At 48.0% G+C, this 26,132-nt stretch overlaps 1 protein-coding gene across 1 annotated transcript in view; it reads left to right on the top strand.

Annotated features, from left to right (window-relative positions):
- The window catches only part of CAPN14 (calpain 14), a 36,918-nt gene extending 15,927 nt beyond the window's left edge, over positions 1-20,991 (top strand). Inside the window, exons 9-22 of the mRNA XM_053667070.1 lie at positions 1,697-1,771; positions 2,826-2,989; positions 3,902-4,071; positions 4,598-4,606; positions 6,489-6,694; positions 7,665-7,701; positions 8,201-8,254; positions 9,572-9,629; positions 14,825-14,889; positions 16,223-16,291; positions 16,913-16,991; positions 17,833-17,949; positions 18,300-18,355; positions 20,654-20,991. Of these exons, the coding sequence (XP_053523045.1) occupies positions 1,697-1,771; positions 2,826-2,989; positions 3,902-4,071; positions 4,598-4,606; positions 6,489-6,694; positions 7,665-7,701; positions 8,201-8,254; positions 9,572-9,629; positions 14,825-14,889; positions 16,223-16,291; positions 16,913-16,991; positions 17,833-17,949; positions 18,300-18,355; positions 20,654-20,680 (1,186 nt within the window). The 3' untranslated portion in view covers positions 20,681-20,991. The remainder of the gene's footprint in view (positions 1-1,696; positions 1,772-2,825; positions 2,990-3,901; positions 4,072-4,597; positions 4,607-6,488; positions 6,695-7,664; positions 7,702-8,200; positions 8,255-9,571; positions 9,630-14,824; positions 14,890-16,222; positions 16,292-16,912; positions 16,992-17,832; positions 17,950-18,299; positions 18,356-20,653) is intronic.
- Positions 20,992-26,132: the final 5,141 nt, after the last annotated feature.

Here is a 26,132-nt window from a genome sequence, read left to right as displayed (position 1 = left end):
CTGGGGCTTTGAGATCTTCTAGAGCCATTTTTTGTCTGTTTGCACCCATTACGTATGAGGAGCGGAGCCTTAGGGGTGGGGCGGGGCTTCCAGGGCCGGGTCGCTGGGTTATGACGCTGTATGTGGGGGCGGGGTCAGAGCCGGGAAATGGCGGCGGTCTCTGCAGCCTCCCGCCGCTGCGACCCGCTGGGTCCCGTCTCACTGCCCACTCCCTTGCTAGTCTATCTGTGCAGGAATGCTCCAGCACAGTCAACCCGCCACCCTTCACCCTCGCCGGATCTGCTGGTCACTCGCTGGGTCGCGCTCACTAGGTCGCTCACTGGGTCGGCCCTTTGCCACCCCACGCCTGGGAACCGCGCACCTGAGTCCGTCTGACCGAGTTTTCCTGTGCAACCCCACTCCGCCAGCTGCTGGTTTCGCCCCTCTTACCGGTCAGGCTGAAGAAAATCATTGTTATTGGACTTCCGAAAAGTTCAATTTTCTGTGTTCTGGCTGTGTTTTCTGGTGCTAATATTTTGTTGTCTCTAAACTTGGTTGTGTGGGAAAGCACAGCGTCTCCACCTATGCCTCCATCTTGGCAGAAGTCTTTTTGTTGCATTTCTTTAGAGAATGTTGGGCTTTTTTTTTTTCCTGGCAGGTAGTTAAATTAGGGATAATTCTGATACTTTGAAGTTTTGTTTTAAAGCACTTTTAAGGCAGAACTAGAGAAACCTTTATTTCAGGAATAATTTGACCCCACTATGAAGGTGTTGACCCCTTGGGGTCTCTACTAAGGACCTCAGGGGGTCAATAAAGTCTTTCAACTCTGGCTGGCAGGTAATTCAAATGATTCCCAGCCCTGCATCACCTCTAGAAATTCTTCTGTGTATAGTTCATTCTTGCGGGATTTTACTTTATGTATGCACCAGTTTGATTTCAGCCAGAGACTCAAGGGAGCCCCTATGAAGTTCTCTGGAGCTCCTTCTTTATGCAGCCTCCTGCTCTCAGGCACTTTCCCTGGCCAGGTCTAGCTGTCGAGGCCTCCTCGAACACAGGTCTCTGTCTCTTACACTCAGCAGGACCTCGAGGTTCTTTCTGGGTTCCACTTTTCTGCATCAGTGCCCAGGGAATTAGTTTCAGTCAGGAGTCCTGGCGATGTTAGGTCTCGCCTCATTTGCTCCCCTCCTCTTGGGGTCTCAATCCTGTGCTGCCTGCTCTCTAATGTGTGAAAGCAGTTGTTTCTTATATTTGGTCCCAGCTGTAGTTGCTTATAGTGTGGAAGTGATACAGGAAAGCCTTATCCTTCGTGGCCAGAAATAATAGGCCAAAGTGATGGCCTTTGACAATAAGTAATTCCAACATAGATTCAAATGCTGGCTCTGACGTTTCATAGCTTTATGGTTTCAAGCAAGTGACAATCTCTTTTAACCTCAGTTTCCTAATCTCTAAAATGGCAACAAAAATCCCTACCTTGCAAGGTTGTTATTCTCGCCTGAAATGGAGCCCATCAAAAGCCTAGCCCAGATTTTGGCTCACAATGAATGATGAATTAATGTTACATGTTGCTTTTATAATACAGAATGTGAGATTTGGTTGTCTGCAAAGGCAGCATGAAGAGAATAAATACCAATGCTGTAGAGCATTTACTGGAGAATTTATCACACATCCTCCACAATCCTTTCACTCCCCCATGAAAATGTTTCTTTTCTGTTTTCAGCTCAAGTACGTGGGACCTACTGAGCCCCAAGGAGAAGATTATGCTGTGGAGAAAAGATAATGATGGAGAATTTTGGTATTTGACTCAAGGACCCGGGACTAAATGCCCTGGCTTATATTTGCTCATCCATCCAGCAAATATTTATGGGGTGCCCCCCATGTGCCTGGCATCTCTTTTGCAATGATCAACAAGATCCTTTAGGGGCTCACGGTCTGGCAGGGCAAACAGCCCCTGCAAAGGGACAATCACAGTCTCTGACAAGAGCAGTGGCCACTGGCATGGGGCTCGGCAGGTGCTCCAAGCAGAGTGTGGGGTGGCCACCTCCTCCTGAGGCCCACTCTGCTCTTATGTCACTCAGTACACTCCATCCGGTGACTCTCCTGGCCTAAAAAGGAGATGAGGAAAGGAGGAACTGCAAGGTCTTGCCAAGCTAAAAGCCACCTCACCTGTGCTCTCCACCGCAGAATAGTACTATTCCCACTGACTCCAAAGCCACTTACTCTTATTATGAAAGGTCACCCAGATGCCCTGAGCCAGTGCTGCTTCTGGGTGTCTGACCTGAGACCCGCTGTTTCCCTTTCCCTTTGCTTTTCATCCTCGCTATTAACTTCCACCTGTTCCCGTGATCCCTCTCCTCCATTACCCATCCTTTCCAGATGGCTGCAGTCCTCTCTCTTTTGAAGTAGTCACCAAACTCAAGATCCCTGCAAATATCATTATTTCCACATTAAGATAAGTAAACTAAGCACCAGACAGCCCCAGGAGCATGCCTTGATCACAAAGTTAGCAAGTACAAGTGAAGATTTTTATCAATTAATGAGTGAGAACTGATTACTGAACACCTAGAAATCAATTGACTGGTTATAAATGCCTCAATTTAACTTTATCAGTGGGACCGGCAGACCAGGAAGCCACAGGAAGGGGTTTGTTGGTAGCTCCAACAACCTGTGGTGGCCCCTCACACTGGTCCAGCGAGCTCCACTCTCACAGGCCTGCTCAGCTCTGCACACGGGGGGCAGCATGGGGGCCTGGCTCTGGGATGCCCACTGCTTTGTTCCAGCCGCCTCTTTGGTCCTGCTAACTGGACATCATCCCATTTATCTTGGTACTGTCCCCTCTTCCTCTCCAGGATGACGCTTAAGGATTTTAAAGCACACTTCAAGCTCCTGGTCATCTGTAAGCTGACCCCAGGCCTGCTGAGTCACGAGGTAGGCCAGAAGTGGTCATACACCATGCAGGAGGGGAGATGGGAGAAGGGGACCACAGCTGGTGGCCGCATGAAGTTGCACCAAGGTGAGTGAGTGCATGCATAGGAGCTGGGACTCCCGGGTCTAAAGTGGCAGCTTTTCCAGGCAAGGCTGGGGATATGGGCAGAGCCACTGTGGATGGTGTGTGGCTTGTGTCCTGCAAAGGGCATTGGGCTGAGCGGGGAGAACTACTGGCCAGGCTAACTGCCCTGACTCTGGGCTGTGTCCATGGGGAAGATGGGGCACCTTTGGTCCTAAATAGCACCAGGAGGTTACATCTTGTTCTGGTCTTAGTACAAGATGATTGATAGGTTGAAGCAACCGCCCCTTCACAGGCAGATGGAAATAGCAGTTGTATCATATGTATCAGGCCCTCCTTACCTAGGAAGTCCTCAGTTATAGGAGACGAACATATCTAAATTCTCAAAATGGAAGATTTGTTGACTGTGTCCCTTTCTCCACAGTGGAGGTAGTGAGAGATCCCTTTGGAAGGAAAGGCCTGTAGGGTATGATGACCTCAGCGGGCTGTGGTCGCCTGACCTCTGGCATCCCTGTCCCACCAGAGTGTTCCTCCAAAGCTGGAGCTGCCCTTGAGCTAAGGCTTGGTTCCCTTAAAATGCAGATCCCCTGGGATCATGGGTATGTTCTCCTCAGGTAGTTAACATAGTCACTTGGGCAGCCAGTGTTTAGGGACACAGAGTCTGTGCTGGGCACAGGGCCTTTGGCAACAAGAATACCTCTCAGTCTGCATGTCTGGGTGGTGGAGGTAAGAAAACCTGGGTGGTGGAGGTAAGATGGGAGGATGGATCAGCTGAGGCTGAGGAGGCCCTGACTCTCTGTCCTGATAAACTTCTTGGGGGAGTCCCAGGGCAGGTCCCCTGGGTCTGTGCACCTCTCTGAGGTTTGGGGAGCAACATGCTGGGGGAGCCAAGGACCTGTCTCATTTTGCTGTTTTTAGCCCGAGACACATTTTGGAAGAACCCACAGTTCCTGCTGTCTGTCTGGAGGCCAAAGGAGAGCAGGACATTGCCGATGCCCTGCAGTGTGCTGGTGTCCCTGATCCAGAAGCCCAGGCACAGACACCGCAACCGGAAGCCTCCCCTAGCCATTGGCTTCTACCTCTTCAGGGTAAGTGGGGCTCTGGGATGCACAGCCACACTCGGGCCTCCAGCTCTTGTCCTTTCTTCCTGTTTCCTATTCTCTGTCTGCCCACAGACCTGGGTACAAATCCCGGCTCTGTCCCTTAGGGATGTGTGATCTAGAACAAGTCATCTCCTTGAATGGAACATAGCGTCTTCATCTGTAAAATGGGGGCAATGAGATTTATGCAAAGAGCAGAAGGAAAGACCACGTGGCAGTGCTTCTCACTGTGCCTGGCACAGAGTTTACAATCAATACTAGTTTCGTTTTCCTCCCCGCAAAAGCCAACGTTGACTTCCTTCGCCCTTTCCCAGAATTCCTGACGATGGTTTTAAATGTCACTGACTGGAACAGAAGAGCTTGTGGGAGGGGAAGGGACCTCTGGGTAGATGGAGTCCTCTTGTTTATCAGCCTGCATTAGAGTTTGTGCTTGCGAGAAAGAGCGTATTCACTGACTAATGAGGTCTCTCTCTCTCTCTCTCTCTCTATCTATCTATCTTTTTCTGTTTTTCAGATGAGCCAGGTGAGTTCCACACTTGACCAGCTGGCCCTGGTTTGGAGTGATGTCATGTGAGGCCAAGCTATTGTGAAGTTCAGGTTGCAGCACTGTACAAGGAGCTCTGAGACGGTCTGACAATAATGTCACTACCTATGTGTGTGGAAGTTAAGTGCTTCTGCTGTTTTCGTTTTTGTTTTTAATCCGAAGGCCCCAAGGAATCCTTGTGCCTCTAAAGGAAGGTCTCTGAGCCTGGTATAGAACCACAAAATCTTAGAATATATGAAATCCCTACATAAATACCTAGGGCTAATATCAGTGACCGTCAGAGCGTAGGAAGGCTGATAAATCACAACCTTGCCTGTGTTATGAAACCTGTAATAAAACAGATCTATAACAAATGACACTGGAGGAGACCATGCAGCCCACTGCCTTGGGGACAGGGGACAAAGGATTGGAAAACAGGACAGACACACAGGCAGAGGATGACAACTCTGTGTTTCAAGTGCAGTGACAGCCTAGAGGGATCAGTTAAGAAGGCAGGAGGCATCTCAAGCTCTGCAGGGTGGAAATTATTATTTCGTCTCCCAAAGAAAACAAGAGTAAAAAACTTAATCTTCGCAGATTGGACTATGCAATAGAAAAGGATTTTTATTAAAAAAAACATTTTGCACTGGGTGTTGGTGTTGGTTTTTTCCTTGTGGGAACTTGAGTAATCCCCAAGTTGCCTATTGATTTAAAAAGAAAAAGTCATTTATATAGGACTATTTCTAAACAGAACAAAACTACAAGCCAGTTAAAGATTTAAATGACGAAAAGAAAGTAATAAATATATGAGGGATAATATATGAGGGATCAGCAGTTGATTCTACCAGAAAAACTAAATCCAGGACACCTAAAGTGGCTGGTTATAAAACTTAGTTCTGAGATTCCTAGCAGCCAAGGCAGATGGCAACCAGATGATCCCCTAGTTCTCATTGCCTGATTAAAAAAATAAAGCATATGTCATCAGGAGATAAATTTCATTTTCCTAGCCTTGGGTGGAATCTATGAAATATGTCTTTGTGTGGATGGGTAGCATCCTTGTTAACAACCATATATGTACTGAAAAAGAATTCTCCATGTGGACCTCCACTTCCTCCACAGCCCTGAGTGAGGGCAAAGGGAAGAGGGAGCAAGAGAGAAAAATAGAGAAAGAGGGAAAAGTAAAGGAGGGAGGGATGGAGGGAGGGTTTAAGGGAGAAAGACAGAAAGAGAGTATATGAATATAAGATGAAATAAAACACATGCCCAGGCAACATAAGAACCAGAGCCCTGATTCAGGTCTCCTGAGCTGTTGTGCAGTCCTCTTTCCCCCTTATGAGGCTGTTTTCCCTGAGGTCACATGGAGTGAACAGCTGATCTGTATGTAGCTGTTGTGATGTTGGTGGGGAGATGGTTGGTGGTCCCTGTGTATCTATGACCATAACCATGTTATACTCAACATTGAAAGTGCAGAATCAGGAAATGTGAAGAATGTGGGCACTGGAGCTCAGCTGCCCTGAATTCCAGTCCTGGACAGAACACTTAGTAGCTGGGTGACTTTGGGCTGATGACCTAACTTGGAGAATGTAGGCACAGTGACATTCCTCACATCATTTTGTATACGATGCTGTTTTCAATGTAACGGTAAATTGGTTTGATCAAGTGTTTGCTCAGCCTCACATCAGGTTCCAGCAAAGGCGTCCACTCCTGACATGCTCTGTGTTAAACTTCCGCTCCCCACTCATTTATCCCATCATCCACTAGGGTGGGGTAGATTTGGCAAATAAAAGCTACCTTACTCCTGGTTCCTGGCCAAGGGCCCCAGGCCTGGCCAAAAGCCCGGGGTATTGACCTCAACTGGTGCCCTTCTGTCTGCCATCTATAGTTATTTGATGACCAGAGGAAACTGCCCCATGAATTCTTCTTGAAAACTCATCCCCTGAGCCTTCCCGAGGAATTTCTCCAAGAAAAAGAAGTGAGTCGGGAGTTGTGGCTGGAGCCAGGGACGTACCTCATCGTGCCCTGCACATCAGAGGCTGGCCAGGAGTCGGAGTTCATCCTCAGAGTCTTCTCCAAGAAGCACTTCTTCCAGTAAGGGCACAGCCTCTCCCTAAGGTTGGGGTCCCCTTGGTCCAGGGACAATAAGGGGTATGAGGTGGGAAGGCAGCTGTCGGGGTCCCTGTGGCCAGTCCAGACAGAAATCAGAAGAACAGGAGAGCAGGGCAGCTCTCCGCACAGAGAACATCCTTCCCTCTTTCTCCCACTCTCCTCGTACTGACCAATGAACACTGCTGGGTATTACAGAACAGGCACAGGCATGGCCCTTGCCCTCCAGAAGATCAAGGTCTGGGCAGGACGCAGGCACACAAGGGGCCATTTTTGTTAGACTGCACCCAGTAGAAGCATTTACACGCACAGGGTGTCAGAGAAGCATCAAGAGGGAGCATTGGCTAATCTTCCACAGTCCTGGGGAAAGCAGGGGTGGCTTCTGGGAGGTGGTGATTCCTAAGGGATGCATAGGGGTGACTCAGATGAGGGGAGGCTGTCTGTCACTGATCAGCAGGCTCAGACAGTGCTGGCATGTACAGGTGAATCAATACATATACATTCCAGCTACACTTAGTATTTGGCCTGTGATTGTTCTGACATAACAGCCCTTTAATACTTAAAACCCTGGGGGTTTTTTTCTTTGTTTTGTCCATTGATAGTTTGACTTGCTCTCAAGCATCACTGCCCTGTCAGACTGCTGCATCATAAAATATGAGGAGAAATAGTCAGAAGTGGGTGGGGGGAAACAAAGGGTGTGCTGGGCTTGGCACGAGCAAAGGCGTGAGATGAGAAACAGCACTAGGTGTGTGGGAGGTTACAAGCGGTGTGCCGTGCTGTATGGTTGAACTTGTGCTTCAAGGAGGAGTGGGCGGTGAGGTGTGAGAGCTGGACAGGCCCACATGCTGCATCTGCTAAGGAACTTGGAAGAGTTCCTTGGGAGAGGGGGCAGGAATTGGCCAAAGGTTCCCAAGAGGGTCTCCAAGAAGGAATTCTGTCTTTTGTTCTCCCTCAGTGAAATTGGCAGCAGTCCCAAAGCTGTCTTCTTTAAGGTAAGTGGTCAGGTGGAATTCCACATGGCTGGGACTGTTTACAAAACCAGGATGGTGGGTTTCTTCCCCCAAGTTCGGGGGTTGGAGAGAAGGCCCTAGATCCTGCAGATCCTGCTCCATGGTACACACACCACAATATCCATTGTGCCCTCAGTTTACCCAGGTTCTGCTGTTTTTTTGCACCAAGAGAACTGCCCTTCTGGTTGGGTCCTTGTCATCGAGGACCGTGAGCCCCAGGTGCATGAGTTATGCCTTTGCCCTCTTCTGCTTCTCTTGACTTGGAGTCCCTTGTGCCCATTTCACTGTTTGCTACTCCCCAAAGGCAGTGAGAAATGGAGACATGAGGACTGTGCGAACGTTGTGGTAGACAATTTAAGACAGTGCTCAAGGTCAGACTTCTGGATTTTAGAAGCCTGGGAGCCATGAGACACAAGTGTGTGTGTGGGGGGAAGTTCACATTTCCAGGTGAACAAGTCTTTCTCTGTGTCTGTTCCTATAGGAAATAGTAGACCAGGCGGAAGGGCATGAGAAGTTCTTCGAATACTTTGAAAGAGTAAGTCCACGAGGTATGGTAGCCAGAGGTGGGCAGGGCAGGGGACACAGTGGAGCATTTAATTCCACAGACTGTGTGTTTGCATCTGCCTGACCCTGTGTACAAATTGTGATTTAAGGTGACTTATCCCCCAAACTGCCACCATGTTCTATTCAAGTCATCAAGTTTTTAGACAAACCATTGGAGCTGCTGTCTCCAGAAGGCTCCTGTAAATGCACAGCTGTTCTCAGCAGCTATATGGATCAGCTGTGGGAGAAAATGGACTATAGCAGAGTCAGAAATCAGTATCGGGAGTGGGGGTGGGCATGGTAATGACAAACCCAGGGAGAGAGACCTCTTGGGTGACTCCCTAGAGAGGGGTGGGGTGGAGGGCCCAGGGCTGCACACCTGGTCCCTTTGACTTCTTTCCTTGGGCTGACTCAGATTGGGAGGCCAGTGGGGTGGGTGTAGGGCTCTGGGGTCCACTCTACCTGCAGGATGCTAGATCTCTTTGGAAATAGGGCAAGAAATGCACTGGAAAGTTGGGGTCAGACATCTGAGTGATTTCATGAAAAGTGGAAGAGTGTGTGTTCCTCATGTTAGTAGCACTCTGGATTTCATTCACAACTCACCTGTCCTCCCATCTTCTCTCGTATTCACCCCCGGTACCCTGTGTAATGTAGCCAGAGAGGCTATGTCAGAATCGTACATGTGTTGTTCATCAATGTTTCCCTCCACATCATCCCTCCAAACATTTTCCACTGCCGTCCTTTTATCTAATGAAATCTCATAGAGAATCCCAAGATATGAGCAACAGATAAAAATCGTATATTATGAATATGGATTTGTTTTATAAGTTCAAATTTGCAATCCTCGTATTTTAATATATTTTAAAGTTAAATCTTAATGTAAAGAGTTGCTTCTGATGAATCTAAAATTAAAATCTAGAACCTTGGCTGAGGGCATTTTATTAGCAGTGAAATCTAAAGCAAGCTGTTTGCTCAACCTCTGACGCATCTCTGTAGAACCCAGTTTGGAACCTACTCCTCCCTTTTCCTCTGTTTCTTAAGAGTCCTGCCCTGCTGAGGGGCTCTGGACTTGGCTCCCAGTTAAAAAGTATTATAAAAGTTCCTATGAAGTTGCAGATTTAATTACAGGACTAGTCATCTTCCCAATGTGCAAGCTAACAGAGTCACTCATGGTGCCTAGAAGTGGCATCTGTGTCATGCGGAACAGATGCTGGAGAGGACATCTCAGCCCCCTCTATCGGTGGCCCCTGAGCATCTAATGAGCCTCCCATAGTGATGGTGTTCTCCTGTCCCTCTGATTTCACTCCAGAATCCAGAAATAAATGCAGCTGAACTGCAGAAGATCCTGAATCAGCTGCCCTGGTCAGGTGAGTCTTTCAGAGTTGTCCATCCTGTAGGACTCAGGGGACACAACTGTTTTGATCTCGGGGTCTCTCTTTCTTTCCCCTGGTGGGACACATGAACTGTACTGTGTGCTGGTCCCCTGAACAGCTGTGTCATGTGTCTTACACCAAAGTGGGTCGTGTGGTCTGACAAGGTTGTAAAGGAATCTACGCAGCTTGGAAAATAGTTCTTTTTTTGTTTTGTTTTGTTTTGTTTTGTTTTGTTTTGTTTTGTTTGAGTGTGTAGAGACTATAGCAGTAGAAATGAAAATTTCTGCAATTTTCCTGGTTTGGGAAGAATAGTTGAGTACTTCTTTCTTGGCATATACATTCCATGTGGGGAAACTACCCTTTCCTCAACATGGCAAATGAATATTAAATATTGACTAGCCCAGCGGGTTGCTCTCTGACAAATTTGTACTTAAATGGATCAACCTACATAAATCTGGAGGGAGGCAACATGACTCCTAGGAGGGATGACAGTGGGTAGTGTGGATGCTTTTGGAGGAAGCCTGAGATGTGTTATCAGGAAAGCTTAAAGTCCATATAAAAATATTTTATAAGTATATCTTGAGTGAGAAGAACATGATTTCTCCAGGGAGGAAACTAAACTTCAAAAATTTTTAAGCCAAAAAATTAAAGGGTATGTGCTGCCTAACCTATGTGATTGCTTCTTCTTCACGGGAAAACAAGATTCAAGCTCAAACGAGTTACAGTACAGGGTATTGAATAACTCAGGGCTTGAGAGGGTTTCCAGATGGTTTCTCAAAGCCTAATTTGGGTAAAAAACAAGAAGAAGAGATTCTAGAAATGATAGAGTCTAAGAATCCTCCCTCTGCCCTACTTAGAAAAATATTCCAGGGAAATTATCTAGAAAAGTGTGGGTGCGACTTTCCTGGGGAGGAGAGGTAGCCAGTTTCCCAGAGGAAAAAGGCCTTGAGCAGTGGCCAGTTTCTCAGGGGAAAAACACCTCAAGCCCCTTTTTCCAGGGGCTTTTATTGAGTTGTAATACACAGAAATAAAGGGTGGCAAGGATCAAACAATAGATAGTCTGAGAGCTTAGTATGAGTCAGAGCCTGTCAGGAACAGAGTTTTACAGTTTCCTGCTCAAACCCTTAACATATGAATGAAAGCACTCTTAGCAGAGCAGATTACACAGGTTTTTCAGGAAGTCTTTATGATGCCAGATTTTTCCCCTGGGCACACTCTAGCAAAGCAAGACACTGCACCCCTCCCCATCAGGTATTCAGGTTGAAGGGAATTAGAGCCAGGAAGCTCTTCTCCCAGAGTACGTGGGGACTCAGGCTATCTCAAAGCCGGAGGGCAAGAGTCCGCTGCTTTGTTGCAGCCCCCTGAGTCCTTCCATGAAGGCCTCTCAAATGAACGTGTCTGGCCTAGGTTGCCCCTCTCTGAGGGGTCATATCCACCATGGACATCGACCATGCTTTGAGGGCAGGGAGAAAACTGAGGCAGCATTTGCTACCAGAGACAAGCTTTGTCTCCTGCAGCTCACATTCCAGAGGTCATCGCTTGCTCATCCTTAGCCATAGGGGGTAGAGAGTTACAATTCCTAGAACCAGGAGAGCGGTCCACAACGGAAAGGTACACATTTAAAAATTTTTAAATGCTTTGATCACAAGTCTGCAAAATGGTTTTCCAAGGAATCTGTGGACAAATTGCTTCTGTTTAGTCTCTGAGAGGGGTTCTGGTTTGAGGGACAGGGAATGACTGTGGATTTTGGTGAAGTGTTTGGTAAAGTCTCCCATGACAAATGATGAAGTATGGATTGGAAAGTAGCAATATGAAGTGTATTCACAAGTCTTATGACCATTCCCGAGAGTTATGTAAATATAAAACCAGAGGGATAATTCTATGTTATTGCTGAGCGCGTAGACGTTTAGATGAAAATCTTTGGACTCTGCCCTGTGACTTCCTCAACTTTTGTCTGTGGTTCAGAAGAAAACATGGAAAGCAGGTTGACCAGATGTGCAGATGGCACATGCTGGGGGAGCCATTGTCAGACAGCAGAATTGAAATTCAGAATGCCACCACAAGCCGTGCCCAAACCAAAAAGATGGAACAGAGTCAGGATAATTCAAAACTACCACTTCATTATTTTAAAAACTTGGTTGTGCAAGATTCTAATAGAAGAGACCTCATTTTTGTAGCACCTGATGTGAAACCTATGTGGTTAATGTAGGTGACCTCAAGCTTCACATGAGCTAATAGTTTTAAATTGCTGCTATCAAATAAGCTGATCCATATTCTAGCTGTATTTAATGGAAGCATTTGATTTGTGGATTTTTAAATATATTTTATTGATTATGCTATTACAGTTGTCTCATTTTTTTCTCCCTTTTATTCCCTTCCACCTTCCACCCCTGCTCCCACCAGGATTCCCCACCCCCTTGGTTCATGTCCATGGGTTGTACATAAAAGTTCTTTGGCTTCTTCATTTCCTATACTATTCTTAACCTCCCCCTGTATATTTTGTACCTACTATTTATATTTCTTATTCCCTGTATATTTTCTCCCATTCTTCCCCTACCCCATACCCACTGATAACCCTCCATGTGATCTCCATTTCTGTGATTCTGTTCCTGTTCTAGTTGTTTGCTTACTTTATTTTTGTTTTAGGTTCAGTTGTTGATAGGTGTGAATTTGTTGTCATTTTACTGTTTATATTTTTATCTTCTTTTTCTTAGATAAGTCCCTTTAACATTTCATATAATAAGGGCTTGGTGATGATGAACTCCTTTAACTTGACCTTATCTAGAAAGTGCTTTATCTGCCCTTTTATTCTAAATGATAGCTTTGCTGGATAAAGTAATCTTGGATGTAGTTGCTTGCCTTTCATGACTTTGAATACTTCTTTCCAGCTCCTTCTTCCTTGCAAGGTTTCTTTTGAGAAATCAGCTGATGGTCTTATGGGAATTCCTTTGCAGGTAATTGTCTCCTTTTCTCTTGCTGCTTTTAAGATTCTCTCCTATCTTTAATGTTGGGTAATGTAATTATGATGTGCATGGGTATGTGCTTCCTTGGGTCCAACTTCTTTGGGACTCTCTGAGCTTTCTGGACTTCCTTGAAGTATATTTTCTTCTCCATATTAGGGAAGTTCTCCTTCATTATGTTTTCAATTTCTCACTGTTTCTCTTCTTTGGCACCCCTATGGTTTGAATGTTGGGATATTTAAAGTTGTCCCGGAGGTTCCTAAGCCTCTTCTCATTTTTTTTTTGAGTTCTTTTTTCTTCATTCTGGTCTGGTTGAATGTGTATTTCTTCTTTCTGGTCCAAACCATTGATTCAGGTCCTGGTTTCCTTCCCTTCACTATTGGTTCCCAGTCTATTTTTCTTTATTTCACTTTGCATAGCCTTCACTTTTTCCTCTATTTTGTGACCACACTCAACCATTTCTGTGAGCATCCTGATTACTAGTGTTTTGAACTCAACATCTGAAATGTTGGCTATCTCTTCATCACTTAGTTCTACTTTTGAAATTTTGGTCTGTTCTTTCATTTGTGCTATATTTTTTTTTGTCTCAGCGCCCCTGTTACATTGTAAAGGGTAGCGCATTAGGCATTCACCAGGGTGAGGCAACCCACATTGTTGCCTTGTGGTGCTGTATGTAAGAGAGGGTCCCAGAAGGAACAATGTCACTTGCTAAGCTTTCACCTAGCTTTCAGTCACTTCCCCACTACCCACAAGCAAGTTGGGCCCTTCTGGTGTTGATTCCTGGGTGGGTGGGTCTCTTCAACGAATTCTCCTATGAGGCTGGGACTTTCTCCTACTGCCACAAGCCCCCACATGTTTTTACAGCAAGAGGTTTTGAGGCTTTCTTTTCCCATGCTGTAACCCTGGGTTGAACAGTCCGTCTTGCTCGCCAGTCAATCCTCCTGGTTTATCCACATGCAAATGCGGGACCTCCTAGTCTGTCAACCACCACTTTGCCTGCCTGGTCCTCCAGCTGCCTGCCACCTTGCCATGCATCCTCTCTGCCCCAACTGCCTGTCTCTCCCCCTCCTACTGGTCTGGATGAATGTTTCTTCTTTAACTCTTTGGTTGTCGGACTTCCACACAGATCAATTTGCTGGCAGTTCTGGTAATTTTTTGTTTTAAAATTTGTTGTTGTCCTTTTTTTGGTTGTGTGAGGGGGCAAAGTGTATCTGTATATGCCTCCATTTTGGCCAGAAGTATAGATTTGTGCTTTTGAAATTCTATTCTAAGAAACATTAGAAACCAAGGAGTTTTAGTAAGTGTCCCATGAAATAGAAGCGGTTAAGTCAAGTGTGCTTGCTTGACAGATTTTGTGTCAAAATTTCAGTGTTGGCCCCTCCATACCTCTTATATACTAGGGCAACTGGTGAATGGAGAAAAGCATCTATAGATGCAAAGCATTTCAAATTTATTTGAACTCAGAATTCTTTCTCTGCAGAAAATCTCTCTTGGAACATAATTTGGAAAATGCAGACTGAAAATTTTGCAAGTGATAGAACCATTATACTCTGCTTAATCAAGTTGCCTCTGAAGGAGTGTGTCTTATTTTAGCAAGATTCTGGGAAAGCATGGATCTAGAAGAGGGCAATGAGGATTTAGAAACCATATCATCTGGATAACAGTTGGAGAAATGTTGACAGGAGACAAAAACCTGTTTATGCTTTGCTAGAGGCAGAATAAGGAATAGTAAGTGTGTCTTATAGGAGCTTGCTTTGGAATTAACATAGGAAGTTTCTCCTGAATGGAGGTAGCCATCCAGGGGAGCACCTCTCATTGGCTGACCATCGTCAAGACATCTGAGGAAAGCACTTCCTAATTTAGGTGGGAGCTGGATCAAGTTGACCTCTCAGATGTCTCTCATAGAGTCCATAATTCTCAGATCCTGGCCCTTGCTGGGCACCGAGGGCCATGTTCTTCTGACTCGCTCTATAGGCAATTCCAGGTTACAATTGGGGTTCTCCACATTGTAGTAAGCACAATTGCTTACTGTGCAACTTGGGTGCAGAGATCATCAGCAAGCCTTCCCTCTCCCTCCATGGCTCTTTGTTTCTTCCTTTCCCACATAAATGATAGTTATCGGAACCTGTGGCGGGCATAGGTGACACTGTCTGGTCCCATCCAGAAAACGGCTGTGCTGTGCTGTGCTGTCCTGGGCCATCCCCATGAACTCTTTCTGTTCTTCTACAGGTCTGGAGAGCACGCATCCCCTCTTCAGCCTCGATGCCTGCCAGGGGATCCTGGCTCTTCTGGACGTATCTTTTCTTGTCTGTGGGAGGATGCACACTGCAGGTGGAGAGCTTTGCTCTGAAGCCAGGCTGGGCTGTCTGGGTTTGAATCCCAACCTTGGTGCTTACTAGTTGGGTCATCTTGGGAAAGTCCCTTAGCCTCCAGGTCCTTGTCTGCAGCATGGAGATGGCATTTGAGCTTCGTCAGTAGGATCTGTGTGAGAAAATGAACAGGATAAGCTATGTGAAGTGCTCAGGACAGAACTGTCCTGGGAAAACTGATTAATATTAACTATTAGTAACAGTAGTCTGATAGTGAGGATGAGGCAGCTGCAGGGTGGTGGTTAGTAACAATTCTCCAGATTTCCAAGAAACTTTCACAAGAGCTTCAAGGTACTAAGTTTTCCATTCAGTGACCAGGCAGTGGCTGCCCCCATTTACAGGTCAGGAATCTCAGGAAGTTCAACAAAGTTCAACAACTTGCTGCAAACTCAGCTTTCCCTTGTTCTCAGCTCTGCAATTTATTAATTTTTTTAAGCAAAACTTGTGCCCGTCTAAGTGGACACTTTAATCAAAGTTTGGTTGTCTGTAGTACAGATAGGCACATAGGATGAGTGTGTGTGTGTGGGTCGGGGGAGTGGGGTAGCAAATACAAACCACAGTGTCTGCAGAAACTTTGTAGAGAGCACAGACAGCATGGGACAGTGCCAGGCATTGGAACAGGTCCCAGCCTTGTCACCAGCTGTACAAACTTGGACATGATCAGACTCATTGAGCCCTCATTTCCTCATCCATGACAGGGACAAGGTAACACCAATCTCACCTACCAGGTGAAAATGAAGTAACACGATAAAGCAGGGAACTCAGGGCTAGACCCCCTGTAATGGCGGCGTGTTGACCCAGTCTCCCTAATGCAAGGGTATTAGAACATGATCCACAAGGCCAACCATTAAGCTTTTAACTTTTCATAAAATGACTGAATATGAGAAGCATCCTTAGCCACCTGACTCCTTCCATAAGTCGGCTTTGACAGTAATGAAAAATAGTAACTGCTTTTTAAAAAAAAAATCAAATCCAATCAAATTGGCCATGTCAAAATATCCTGCTTCACTAAATGGTAGCGATTGTCATTGCCACCATTCACCATCATCAGCACTTCTCTTCAGGCTGCTGTGTTGCAGCTCATTCTGTGCTTCCCCAGTAAGGGCAGGGAGCCCCGGGCTGGAGGCCACGAGAGATACCTGACATCGAGTGGGGCTGTCTGCCAATCACACGGTGTTGTATGGAAGGCCCATTACTGCCTCCAGAGGCATAGATGAATCTTCCATGGCGGCTTTGACCTTAACCCTGCATCTGGTAGCTTAATGCATCTGGTACCATGGGTATCCAGGAATTCAGAGACTTGTGGAAGCAGCTGATTCACTATCAGGTAAGCACAAGTCTTGCAGGATGCTGCAGAATGGCAATTCTGCAAAGTATGCAAAGAACTTACTTTTCTCCCTTTCAGCCTTTTAAACCCAACCACCCAGTCTTCTCTGCTCTTCCTCCAGTGAGACTCCGCTCTCTCACGCAAACTCCGGGGGCCTGTTGCACTACTCTCCTGAGTCTCTAAAGCTCACATCCGATTACATCACTTCCTCCAACAAAGCTCTGTGAGACTCCCCACAGCCTTCAGAGAAAGTCCACACTCTTCAGTGTGGCATTAAAGTCCTTCATAACTTAGCTCCTCCCTACTTTTCCAGTCATTACTCACAGCTCTCCCCCTTGTCTCCTGAGTCATAAAGTTGGAAGCCGAACAAAGGTTGGGTAATATGCTTAGACTAAGCACATTTACATATACTAGGACTATCTAACCCCTGTGACCTAAAGACCACTCCCTTTCTCAGAAGCCTTCAGAAGAAATGGGCAAGGTGGTGGGATCCTGGCATACACCCTCTGTCTGGGCAGCAGGCCCTGCTGATGGAGCCTCCACTCTCCAGCTGTACTCAGCAACACGGACACTGGGGACAGAGGGGTCTTGGGGGTCCCCTTAACATTTTGTTCTTCATAGGTGGTTTTCCACAAGCATGACAGTAACAGGTCAGGATGCCTGAACTGGGGACAGCTGCGGGCTGCCATGAAGAATGCAGGTGGGCATGGGGGAGCTGGTGCTGTAGGTATGAACAGGTGGGGGGTGCATTGCATAACATTCTGGGGTAATTCTAATGCACAAAATTACTCCCCATTCAGAGATCCAAACACATAGCTCTACAAATAACAGATACATTTATTATTATCATTGTAATAATTGCTAACAATTATCGAGGGTTGGCACATCCACATTCTCATTTAATTTTCAATAATGCCCTTTTCTAATCCCCACTTTATAGAAAAAGTTCCCATGAAGGAGAAGGAGAAATTGAAGCTCAGGGAAGCTAGATAACTTGCCTGGAGTTTAAGTTCAGGACCACCAGGCTCCAAAGCAGATGCTCTTGACCCCTAATAGACTGCCTCTTGCCCTGAAGGCCAATAACCCAATTGACAAAAAGATCTTCATGGTGGTTTCCCAAGGGGGCAGGAGAGGAGGGTAGAGATAAAATGAATGGACTAAATAGCCCTGGGTGGCATATCTCAGTGGATTGAGCACAGGTTACTGACCACAGGGTTGCAGGTTCCATTCCCAGTCAGGGCACATGCCTGGGTTGTGGGCCAGGTCCCCAGTGGGGGCCACATCAGAGGCAACCATACATTGATGTTTCTCTCTTTCTTTCTCCCTCCCTTCCCCTCTCTAAAAATAAATAAATAAAATCTTTTTTAAAATGGGATCGACTAAATAGTTAAATAATTCACAATGAAGTCCATAAAAGAAGGTCCCCTATGCTTTTGGGACTAAGGTCCCAGAAGAGGAGGGACAGTGTAGGGGTCTAAAATGGAAGGGGAGCTGGGTGTGAGGTCCCCAGCACCCACAGCAGGAATTTGTGTTTGATGCAGGAATCGTGCTCAGTGATGACATTTGCTACCTGATGCTCATCCGCTATGGTGGCCCCAAGCTCCAGATGGACTTTGTCAGCTTTGTCCACTTGATGCTGCGTGTGGAGAAGATGGAGAGTGAGCTGGTGGGAAGGGGGGAGGGCCAGGGCTTTCTCTGCACTGCTCCTGGATTGTCCACCTGTCCCCAGTTCAAGCAAGAGGGAGGACAGCTGCCAGTGCATAAACAACAGGCCAAGGAGCTATGGGGGGCACTGGCTACGTGCCTGGGAAACTGGATGCATCCACTCCCAACTAATTTGCACCCTGCCTGTTCCAGAGGCAAAGGTGGGAGGCAGCTCATTTATGATAGGTGTGGCCACATGTGCTTCCACCGTTGGGTTCCCAGGTGAGGAGACATATGGGCAGAACCAGTTCGGAATATTTTCAAAACACTTTAGCTGTTGTTTCTTTCTTCTGCATTTTCACAGGTATCTTCCAAAACTTAACCCAAGATGGCAAAGGGATATACCTACAGAAGCCAGAGGTAAGACTTTCTCCAGGGGTTGGATCATGCCATGTAATGTAGCAGGGGCTACTGCAGGTCCAGGCTCCCATGAAGAAGAAGGGTTTGGCGGATCCCTTCATTCTCCTGAGTTCAGGATGCGGCACTGAATTCACTTTGAATATTCACTCATGTAGTCATAAAATACTCAGTGAGCACCCACTCAGTGCGAGGCACATATGAGGGGAACAGGAGACTGACTCAGTGCACCCAATGACTATGACCACAATAATGCCATGTGACAGATCCACACAACTTCCGTGGTGATGAGGGCATTTACTTAGCTCCCCAGTCACATGCTGGGAGTCAGGGAGTCTCAGCTGGCTGGCTAGTGGTTGTGGGTGCGCCAGGAGCCTTTCTGGCAGCTTCACTGAGGAAGCTCTGGCCATGCTCGCCTTTCTCAGAACAATGGCAGGAGCAAAGGGGAGTGAACTGAAGCACGCAAGGACTCCACGTCTAGGGACTACATGCCGTGCAACTCATTTTGTTGTCCAAAGCAAGTCATGTGGCCAAGCCCACTTCCAACATATGGGGAACTAGCCTTCTCCTCCATCACGGGAGGAACTTCAAAGTCACCTGCAGAGGGCATGGACGCAGAGGGGGTGAAGACCTGGGCCAGCGATGAACCTGAACACAGACAGTCATAGGAGAGCTGGACTAGGTAGCTTGTTCCACAAAGGCTTTTCTGGAGGAGGTGACACAGAAGGGGAAACTCAAAGATAAGAAGGAGCCAGAAGGCAGAGTGAAGACTAGGAAAGGCCCAGGCCAGAGGGAACAGCAAGTTCAATCCTGGCTGGAGTATAGAGAACAAAGAAACTGGCTCAGAGTGAGTCTGGAAACATCAGGCCATACAGGCCAGAAATAAACCTCATTTCGAGGGCTGGCTTAGCTTTCCCCAAATGGAAGGGGTTCTAACCTAGTCTCTGTGCCCTTATCTTGAATCTCATATAGTGCTTTGCCACAAGTAGGTGTTGACAAATGTTGAGTGGTTGAGGCGATAGGCTAAGGAGAAGACAAATGTGTGCCTGATACCACCTGTCTCCCTTGACATTCAAATCTCATGGGTGTACCGAGTGCCTGCTGTGTTCGCTGCAAAGATATTGGGGTCTGGACCCTGTTCTTTCTTTCTGAGACACATCTTCGGTTGGGGCTGCTTAGACAGGACCTACTGAAAGCTGGGGCTTCTTCTTTGACCTCAAATGTCCATTTTATGGAATATCTTCCCAAGATAGAGGGACCCTTAGCATGTGCCTCCCCTCAGTCGCTCCTGTGTTCAGGTGTGAAGGTGGGATTCAGCTGGAGGAGCAATAGAGTCTTCTGAGCCCATTCTCACCTAAGATCCCCAAGGTCACGTCCTCATCCCAGGCAATCCTTCCACAGCGCAGGCTCAGACCTGAGAGAGCAGGGCAATGTGAGCGTGCAGTTGAAACAGGACAGCCCCCAGCCTGAGCAGGCTGGCAGTGCAGGGAGCTGCAATGGAGGAAGATTGGACTGAGACCTGGCCGACCCCACTGCACTCTAGTAACCAGCAAAACATGTTAGAGCTCAGGGTGTGGGCTGGGCTCGGTGCTCCCTGAAATCCCCTCCAGCTCTGACCATTTCTGGTTTCATGAGGAGGAGATTTCCAGGGCCATCCAAGGAGTTCTACAAGGACTGGCAGCCAACTTGCTGGAATTTTACTGTGGGGTTTTCTTTGACACCATTGGTAACTTACTTCACCATTAACATCTTCATCGTCACCGTTATCAGCATTATCATTGGGATGTAATTGGCCTTGGAAGTAGTTTCTCCAGAAGTGCCCTGTGTGTGAATTAGAGGGACCATTCATCACACCCACATAAAGCTGTCAGACTAATGGGTCTATAAATGTAAACATGTAGAATATGCTCTAATGGATTTCTGCTACCTGGCCGGTCCATACACCTGCACACACAGCTGTCACGAGCATGCCAAATTGAATTCATGGGAAAAAGGCACTGAGAATTGAATACAGAATCAGTCTGTATCTTGGCTATCATCATTCATTCTCAGGCACCATGAGAAGTCAAGGTTGATTATATTTCAGGTTGATTTATAAACGTATTACCAGATGGTGTGGTCCCTCTGGCTAAACCATTCATTAATATCCTGTCTCCATGGCTTCCCCAGGAGTGAGGGGGAGGGGGCCCCAAGTCCAATGTCAGGCTGTGGGACCTGTGACTGAGAAACAAAGCACCTCTAACCAAATGTCAGGGTTAGAGGCCATAATTTTGGCCATAATTTTTTCCCCATTCTATGCAGTGGCTGCTGATGATTATGTACTCCTGAGAAGGCTGGAGAGCCACCTGCTTTCACTGAGGACTGTCCACGTGGCCCACGGTAATTGTGGGCTGAGACAACTGATGCTTAACTCACTCACTGCACCTCAGGACCATGGGTCCAGTGGAGAAGACTTCTCTTCCATAGATGTCTCCTTTGAATGGCCACCGTGCAGAAAGCAGAGGGAGGGAGCAAGGACTGCCTTGGACTTGTAAAGAACAGCTCTTGTTCCCTATGGCTACAATCTTGTCCCAAGCAGAGACACGTGGCCTAAGCAATATGACTCCAGAGTTGTGTCTTAGCCCCTCTGCCACACTGCCTCCAGGGCAAGTGTCATCACACTTGGGGTAACACTCCAAGTTTCCAGATCTGAAGAGGAAATGCTATGTTTGACAAAGTATGCCAACCTCTGTAAATTGGTGGGGGCGGGTTCCAAGTGTTTGGGTGGGGATATGCTGAGCTTTCAAGAACACAGAGGATAACAGAATAGGTGGGGTTCAGGTGGGATGGGCTAGCTCTGGCATCCGAGGTCCCTGGGTGATCTTCTACAATATCTCCAGATGATTGGATTTGGGGAGGGGGAGGACCAGTGGATTTTAAACACCTGAGTACTTAAAGGGCTTCCTGTATGTGACAAATGTCAGTCTGTTTACTTGATCTACAGACTCTCAGATCCATTTCAAATCAGTCCAGAAACCCTCCATGGACCTATATCGAAGAAGAACACCACACCCGCGCCACCTCATAGGGTCAATCAGTGCATGGCTGGTGTATCTGCTTTTTTGAACTACAGTGACCCCTCACTTTCGTAGCAGCCCCCCCCCACCCAGAGACCCCACTATGGAAAACCAGAACAAAGGCCATTTCCCAAAGCCCATGCATTTCACTCAAAGCTTAGCATCTTACTGCCACCCACTGAAATTCTATCTTCCTAGTTTACAAACTTTCTAACAAACATGGCTCTCTGGTCTCCCAGTCCTCAGCAGACTGAAGAAGGCTGAATAACGGGAGGAAAGTGTGCCCACTGGTAAAGTCAAAGAAGGTCACTGATGGAGAAGGAGGGAGCCCTCTCAGAGCATGGCTCAGGGAGGTGGAAAAGTACTTCATTTAGAGAAATCTTTATTTCTTCCGAATGATAACATGTGAAATGGTTCGCCATAAAGCTCCAGATACATGAGGTACTACTGATTTTATAAATGAAAATCACATATTTATAGTCTTTAAAAGATGTTTATTTTAATTTATTTATCAGTATCTCTGTTTTCAGATCCTGCCATTGTAAATAGTTGTTTTAATTAAATATTACTACTTTGGTTCATGAAGGCAATTTTGGATCTTTTTTTGGAGGGGAGGGGATGTTGGGAAGGTGGTGCCGTCAGCCCATTCACGATGCTTGGACTACAGTGAGATGGTTTTCTTGGTGTGGATGGGCTCAAATGAAGTCTGACTTCCTGGTGGTCCGAACCGCCCTCCTGTGCCTCGCATGTGCTGCCCTGAGCCCGTGGACCACAGCGGCAACTCAGGGATGCCTTGTGCCCTGCAGGCCTGCACCCCAGGGTTTCCTCCAGCACTCCCCACGGTGAGTGATGCAGACCAGGGGCAAAGCCACCTCCCCACCCAAATACATCTTTCCCATCTTTGTCATTGCAGGGCATGGAGAGCGAGGGGCAGGATAGACTGGGAAAGTGTCGGGATGAAGTCGTGCCGAAGGCCTGAGTGGTGGACATCAGCAAGTCCATGGCTGAGACAAGTGGGACATGTGCATACCAGGAGTCCAGTGATGGAGAAGTGACGAATTGGTCCTCAGGTGCCAACACAGGTGAGGACAGGGCGTCCAGGAGGTTGGGTTGACCACCGTCTAGGCAAGCAGGCAGAGCATACCAGGGTGAGCCCTATCCTAGGCTTTTAAAATCTCAGGGGGAAAAATGACACTGACTGGTAAAAGAAAAGAACAGTACAATAATGGCTAAAATACCCGCCTTTTCTTCTGCCCTGTTTTATTTCTTTCCCTTCTTTCCCCTTTTATATAAAAACCCACTCCCCTAAAAGAACCTTCCAGAGTCTAGGCGGGGGCCCCGGCAGGGCAGTCAGCAGCTGACTGCGAACAGGCACAGCTTTCCAGCCATCACACTGGGCTGGAGAAATGATTTTAGCCTCCAGGACTTTCAATGCAACGTTTCCCCAGTGCAATAGATGCATTTACGTGCATAATGGAAAAAGGAGGGAAGGGGTTTCATGAGTTACTGGTAGGCAGACGCCGGCCGGCTCTGCCTGGCTTCGAGGAGGAGCAACCCATGCGTCCAGCTCCGGGAGCTCAGGGAAGACGACCTCTGGGGTCACTGGTCTGTCCTGAGATACCACCTCTTGGCCAGTGTCCTGAGGACAGAGCACATGTAAAATCCAGCAGGAATGAAAGCCAGAAGAGCTTGGGAAGGAACGTTCTGGCCGTGCGACAGTGGACCTCGGTTTACTCACTCGTAAACCGGAGTCAGGATGTGGAGCCCTAGGTTCACATCTCTGGGTCATTGTGGGGATTCGGTAACACCAGCTCGCCGTGCGCACTTGCTACACGAAGCTCCCCTTCCTTCCCTCGGGCAGCATGGGATTTTCAACAGCTCGAGTTCTTTTTATTTTTTACAGAACATAGTCACTCACAGTGAGCACTTCTCTGGGATACACAAAGGCCTCATACTCCGGTTTTACTTTCCTCTTCTTCCTCCATGTCTCCTCCCCTAAAAATGTGACCTCAGAAGGGCTGTCCCAGCTTCTAATGTTAGGGACCCAGCTCCAGGGACCTTAGGGACATGGGCCATCTGTTATTAATACTCCTCCTAAGTCAAATAGACAAGGAACCCTGCGCTCTGCTCACCTCGAACCTCAGAAGCAGCAGTAGATTTAGTCCTCAGAGCCCCGGATTGTTAATGAGGGGCTCGGTGTCAGGAACATAGCGAGGGCAATACTCCTCTCTCAGGGTGACTGTCGCACGGTAACACAGGCTTTGATTCTGGCATTTGTCAGTGTACTTAATGTGAGTTCAGCCTGAATCCCCTGGGAAGGGAGGATGTTTTCCTTTCCGCATCTGCGGCCCGTGCTGTGGCTGTGCCAACAGTAGATGGCGCTCTGTCCCCACAGAGCCACCAGACCCTGGGTGACAGCATCAGCCCCCAGCCTGGTAAACCTGGGTTGATTGGCGTCCTGACTCAGCTCAAGGCCAGCTTCAGGCCCCCACAGTCTGTCTTTCCTTTGCTTGCCTCTTTTTCTGTGCTTAATCTGTAATCGATGTGTTGTTCTTTACTTTATGCAGTGTGTTTTTGGAAAAGCATAGATGATATTCTGTTAAGCCTTGTTTTCAACTCATCTCCCCCCGAGGGGTACTCTGCACCCAGCCCACCCACTCCTGTACCCAGTGCTGAGTTTAGCCCCTGCTCACGTCTGGGATTTACTGACTGCGTGAATTTTTTTTGTTAAAGTAATTCACATGAATTGTGTCATTTGAAAAGTCAGTGTCTATTTGACTTGCTAAGTGAAAGTATTACAGAGACATATGACTTCCCTCAAAAAATAGTATCATCTGGTGTTGCATAAGGTAGAGCTTCACCATGAAGCATCTGAAGGCAGGTTTCAGGTCTCAATGCCCCAGGGACTGGGGCATCCTTTTCTCTTACACATTCAGAGTTCCTCCCCCCAAAGTTTGAACCAGTGGGCCAAGGCCCAGATCCTTCTGCTTTCAGGTTGCGGGCAGTGGGAGGAGACTCGCCTTGGGCCAGACCCAGACCACGGGTGGGGGCCTGGTTAAGTCCTCACCTCCCTCCTAAGCCTCAGGGGGCTCCGCATCTGCTGCTTGTACAAGACAAGGAGGCCGCTGCCAAGCCGTCCCAAAGGCAGCGGGGGTGGTGGGGACGTCAGGCCGCCCCTTGTCAGGGAGTCTGGGTATTTCTGGTTCTCCCAAAAAGCTATTTGTGGGGACTTAGGTCAGCTCCCGCATTTCTCTCTCTCTCTTTTAATTGGACTTATTGGGGTCACTCCATTCTGCTATTTAAGAGGGTTCTGTGTGCAGTTGGAGGAGACTGGAGTGTAGAACTTCTATATCTGCCTCTAACTGGAGACCAGCGTGCCAAGAACACAGGGTGGCCTTGAGGGAAGATGCTTCTTGAAGTCCATTTCCAAGTCTTGAGTCACCGTTGGCAAGCCTCACGTGTGCGTGTCTGTGGGTCCAGGGGACACGGTATGGGTCAGGTGTGATCACACACATGCGGCTTAGCACTGAGCCAGGCTCTGCTGTGGCTCCGTCCCCTTTGACAGCCACGCTGACCCACAGGGGGCGCTGCTGTGCTGCAGCCCAGGACTCTGTCAGGGCAGAAGCCAGGTGGTTTTCGAACCAGAGCGAACCAGAGTCCAGAAGGCTCCCTTGCCAGGAACCCAGGTTTCAGTTCTGCTTGGAAAACATCTATTGGAGGGCCTTTGCACAAAGGATTCATTTCCCGGATTCATTTTCATTTTGGCTGAATACAACGATCAAAATGAAGGTTGCCTTTGTTTTGACTTTCTATTGGCCTCACATCAAGTCTCCCCCAAGAGGGAACTTCACCAAGCTAGGCGCTCCGCTCGCTCAGCAGCAGTAACGGGAGAGGCAGCCTCACAGCCTCGGGCTGCACACGTGCTCAGGCGGAGCCCTGGGACCAAGCTGTGGGCCCTCGGCCGCCCTTTCCACCCTTTCACCCCAGTAGCTACTGCACACACTCAGAGACGTGGCCCGTTCAGGCCCCACAGCAAGGCCGGCCTTGTGAGCTGCCCTCCCTGCCATCTGCACGGCCAGGGGTTCCCTGCGTGCAGCTCTGAGGGTTGACACAGAACTTTCTTTTCCTGGCCTTGGCTTCCTTGGGAAGGGAGAAGTCGGAGATTGTTCGAGTGCCCTTGGTGGTGGTGGGATGGGCGTGGGGGTGGGAGGTGTTCAGGCTGAGAGGACCTGGTGTTCTCAGGGCGCAGAAGTGTCTCCCCTGACACCATTGTGCTCTGCGTGAGTGGATGAGCTTCTGCGGGAAGGCCCCTGGGGGCGCCATCCGGTGGGAACATGCAGGTAGGTTTGCAGGTTTTGCCTAGAAATGGTCCTACGAGGAGACTGCGGCTGGCTCATTGCCGCAAGTCCTGGCCCTGTGCGGTGTGTGCCCGACACCCAGGCCTCCCGAGTGCGGTTCTTCAGGTCAGGCAGTGGCAGGTGGAGAAGCGAGGGCTGAATTCCCCACGTTCTGCTGTGAGAATTGGGGGTCTTACAGGGAGTGAAGCTGATCCCGGGGTGGGCTGGTGAGGTGGGAAACACGTTTGCCCAGAGGCCAGATGACTTGAGCTTATGTCCTCTCTGCCACCAACTGGCTGTATGATTGTGTGGCCTCAGGAAAGTCACTTAACCTCTCCGAGCATCAACGTTCTTGTCCTCTGCTTTGGGACCCAATTCCTGCCTCAC

The sequence above is a fragment of the Artibeus jamaicensis genome, unplaced genomic scaffold, assembly GCF_021234435.1.
Source record: "Artibeus jamaicensis isolate MK-2021 breed Jamaican fruit bat unplaced genomic scaffold, CSHL_Jam_final contig_465, whole genome shotgun sequence".
Classification (NCBI taxonomy): Eukaryota; Metazoa; Chordata; class Mammalia; order Chiroptera; family Phyllostomidae; genus Artibeus; species Artibeus jamaicensis.
Note: the sequence above shows the minus strand (reverse complement) of the source record. Positions and strands in the feature narration are given on the sequence as shown.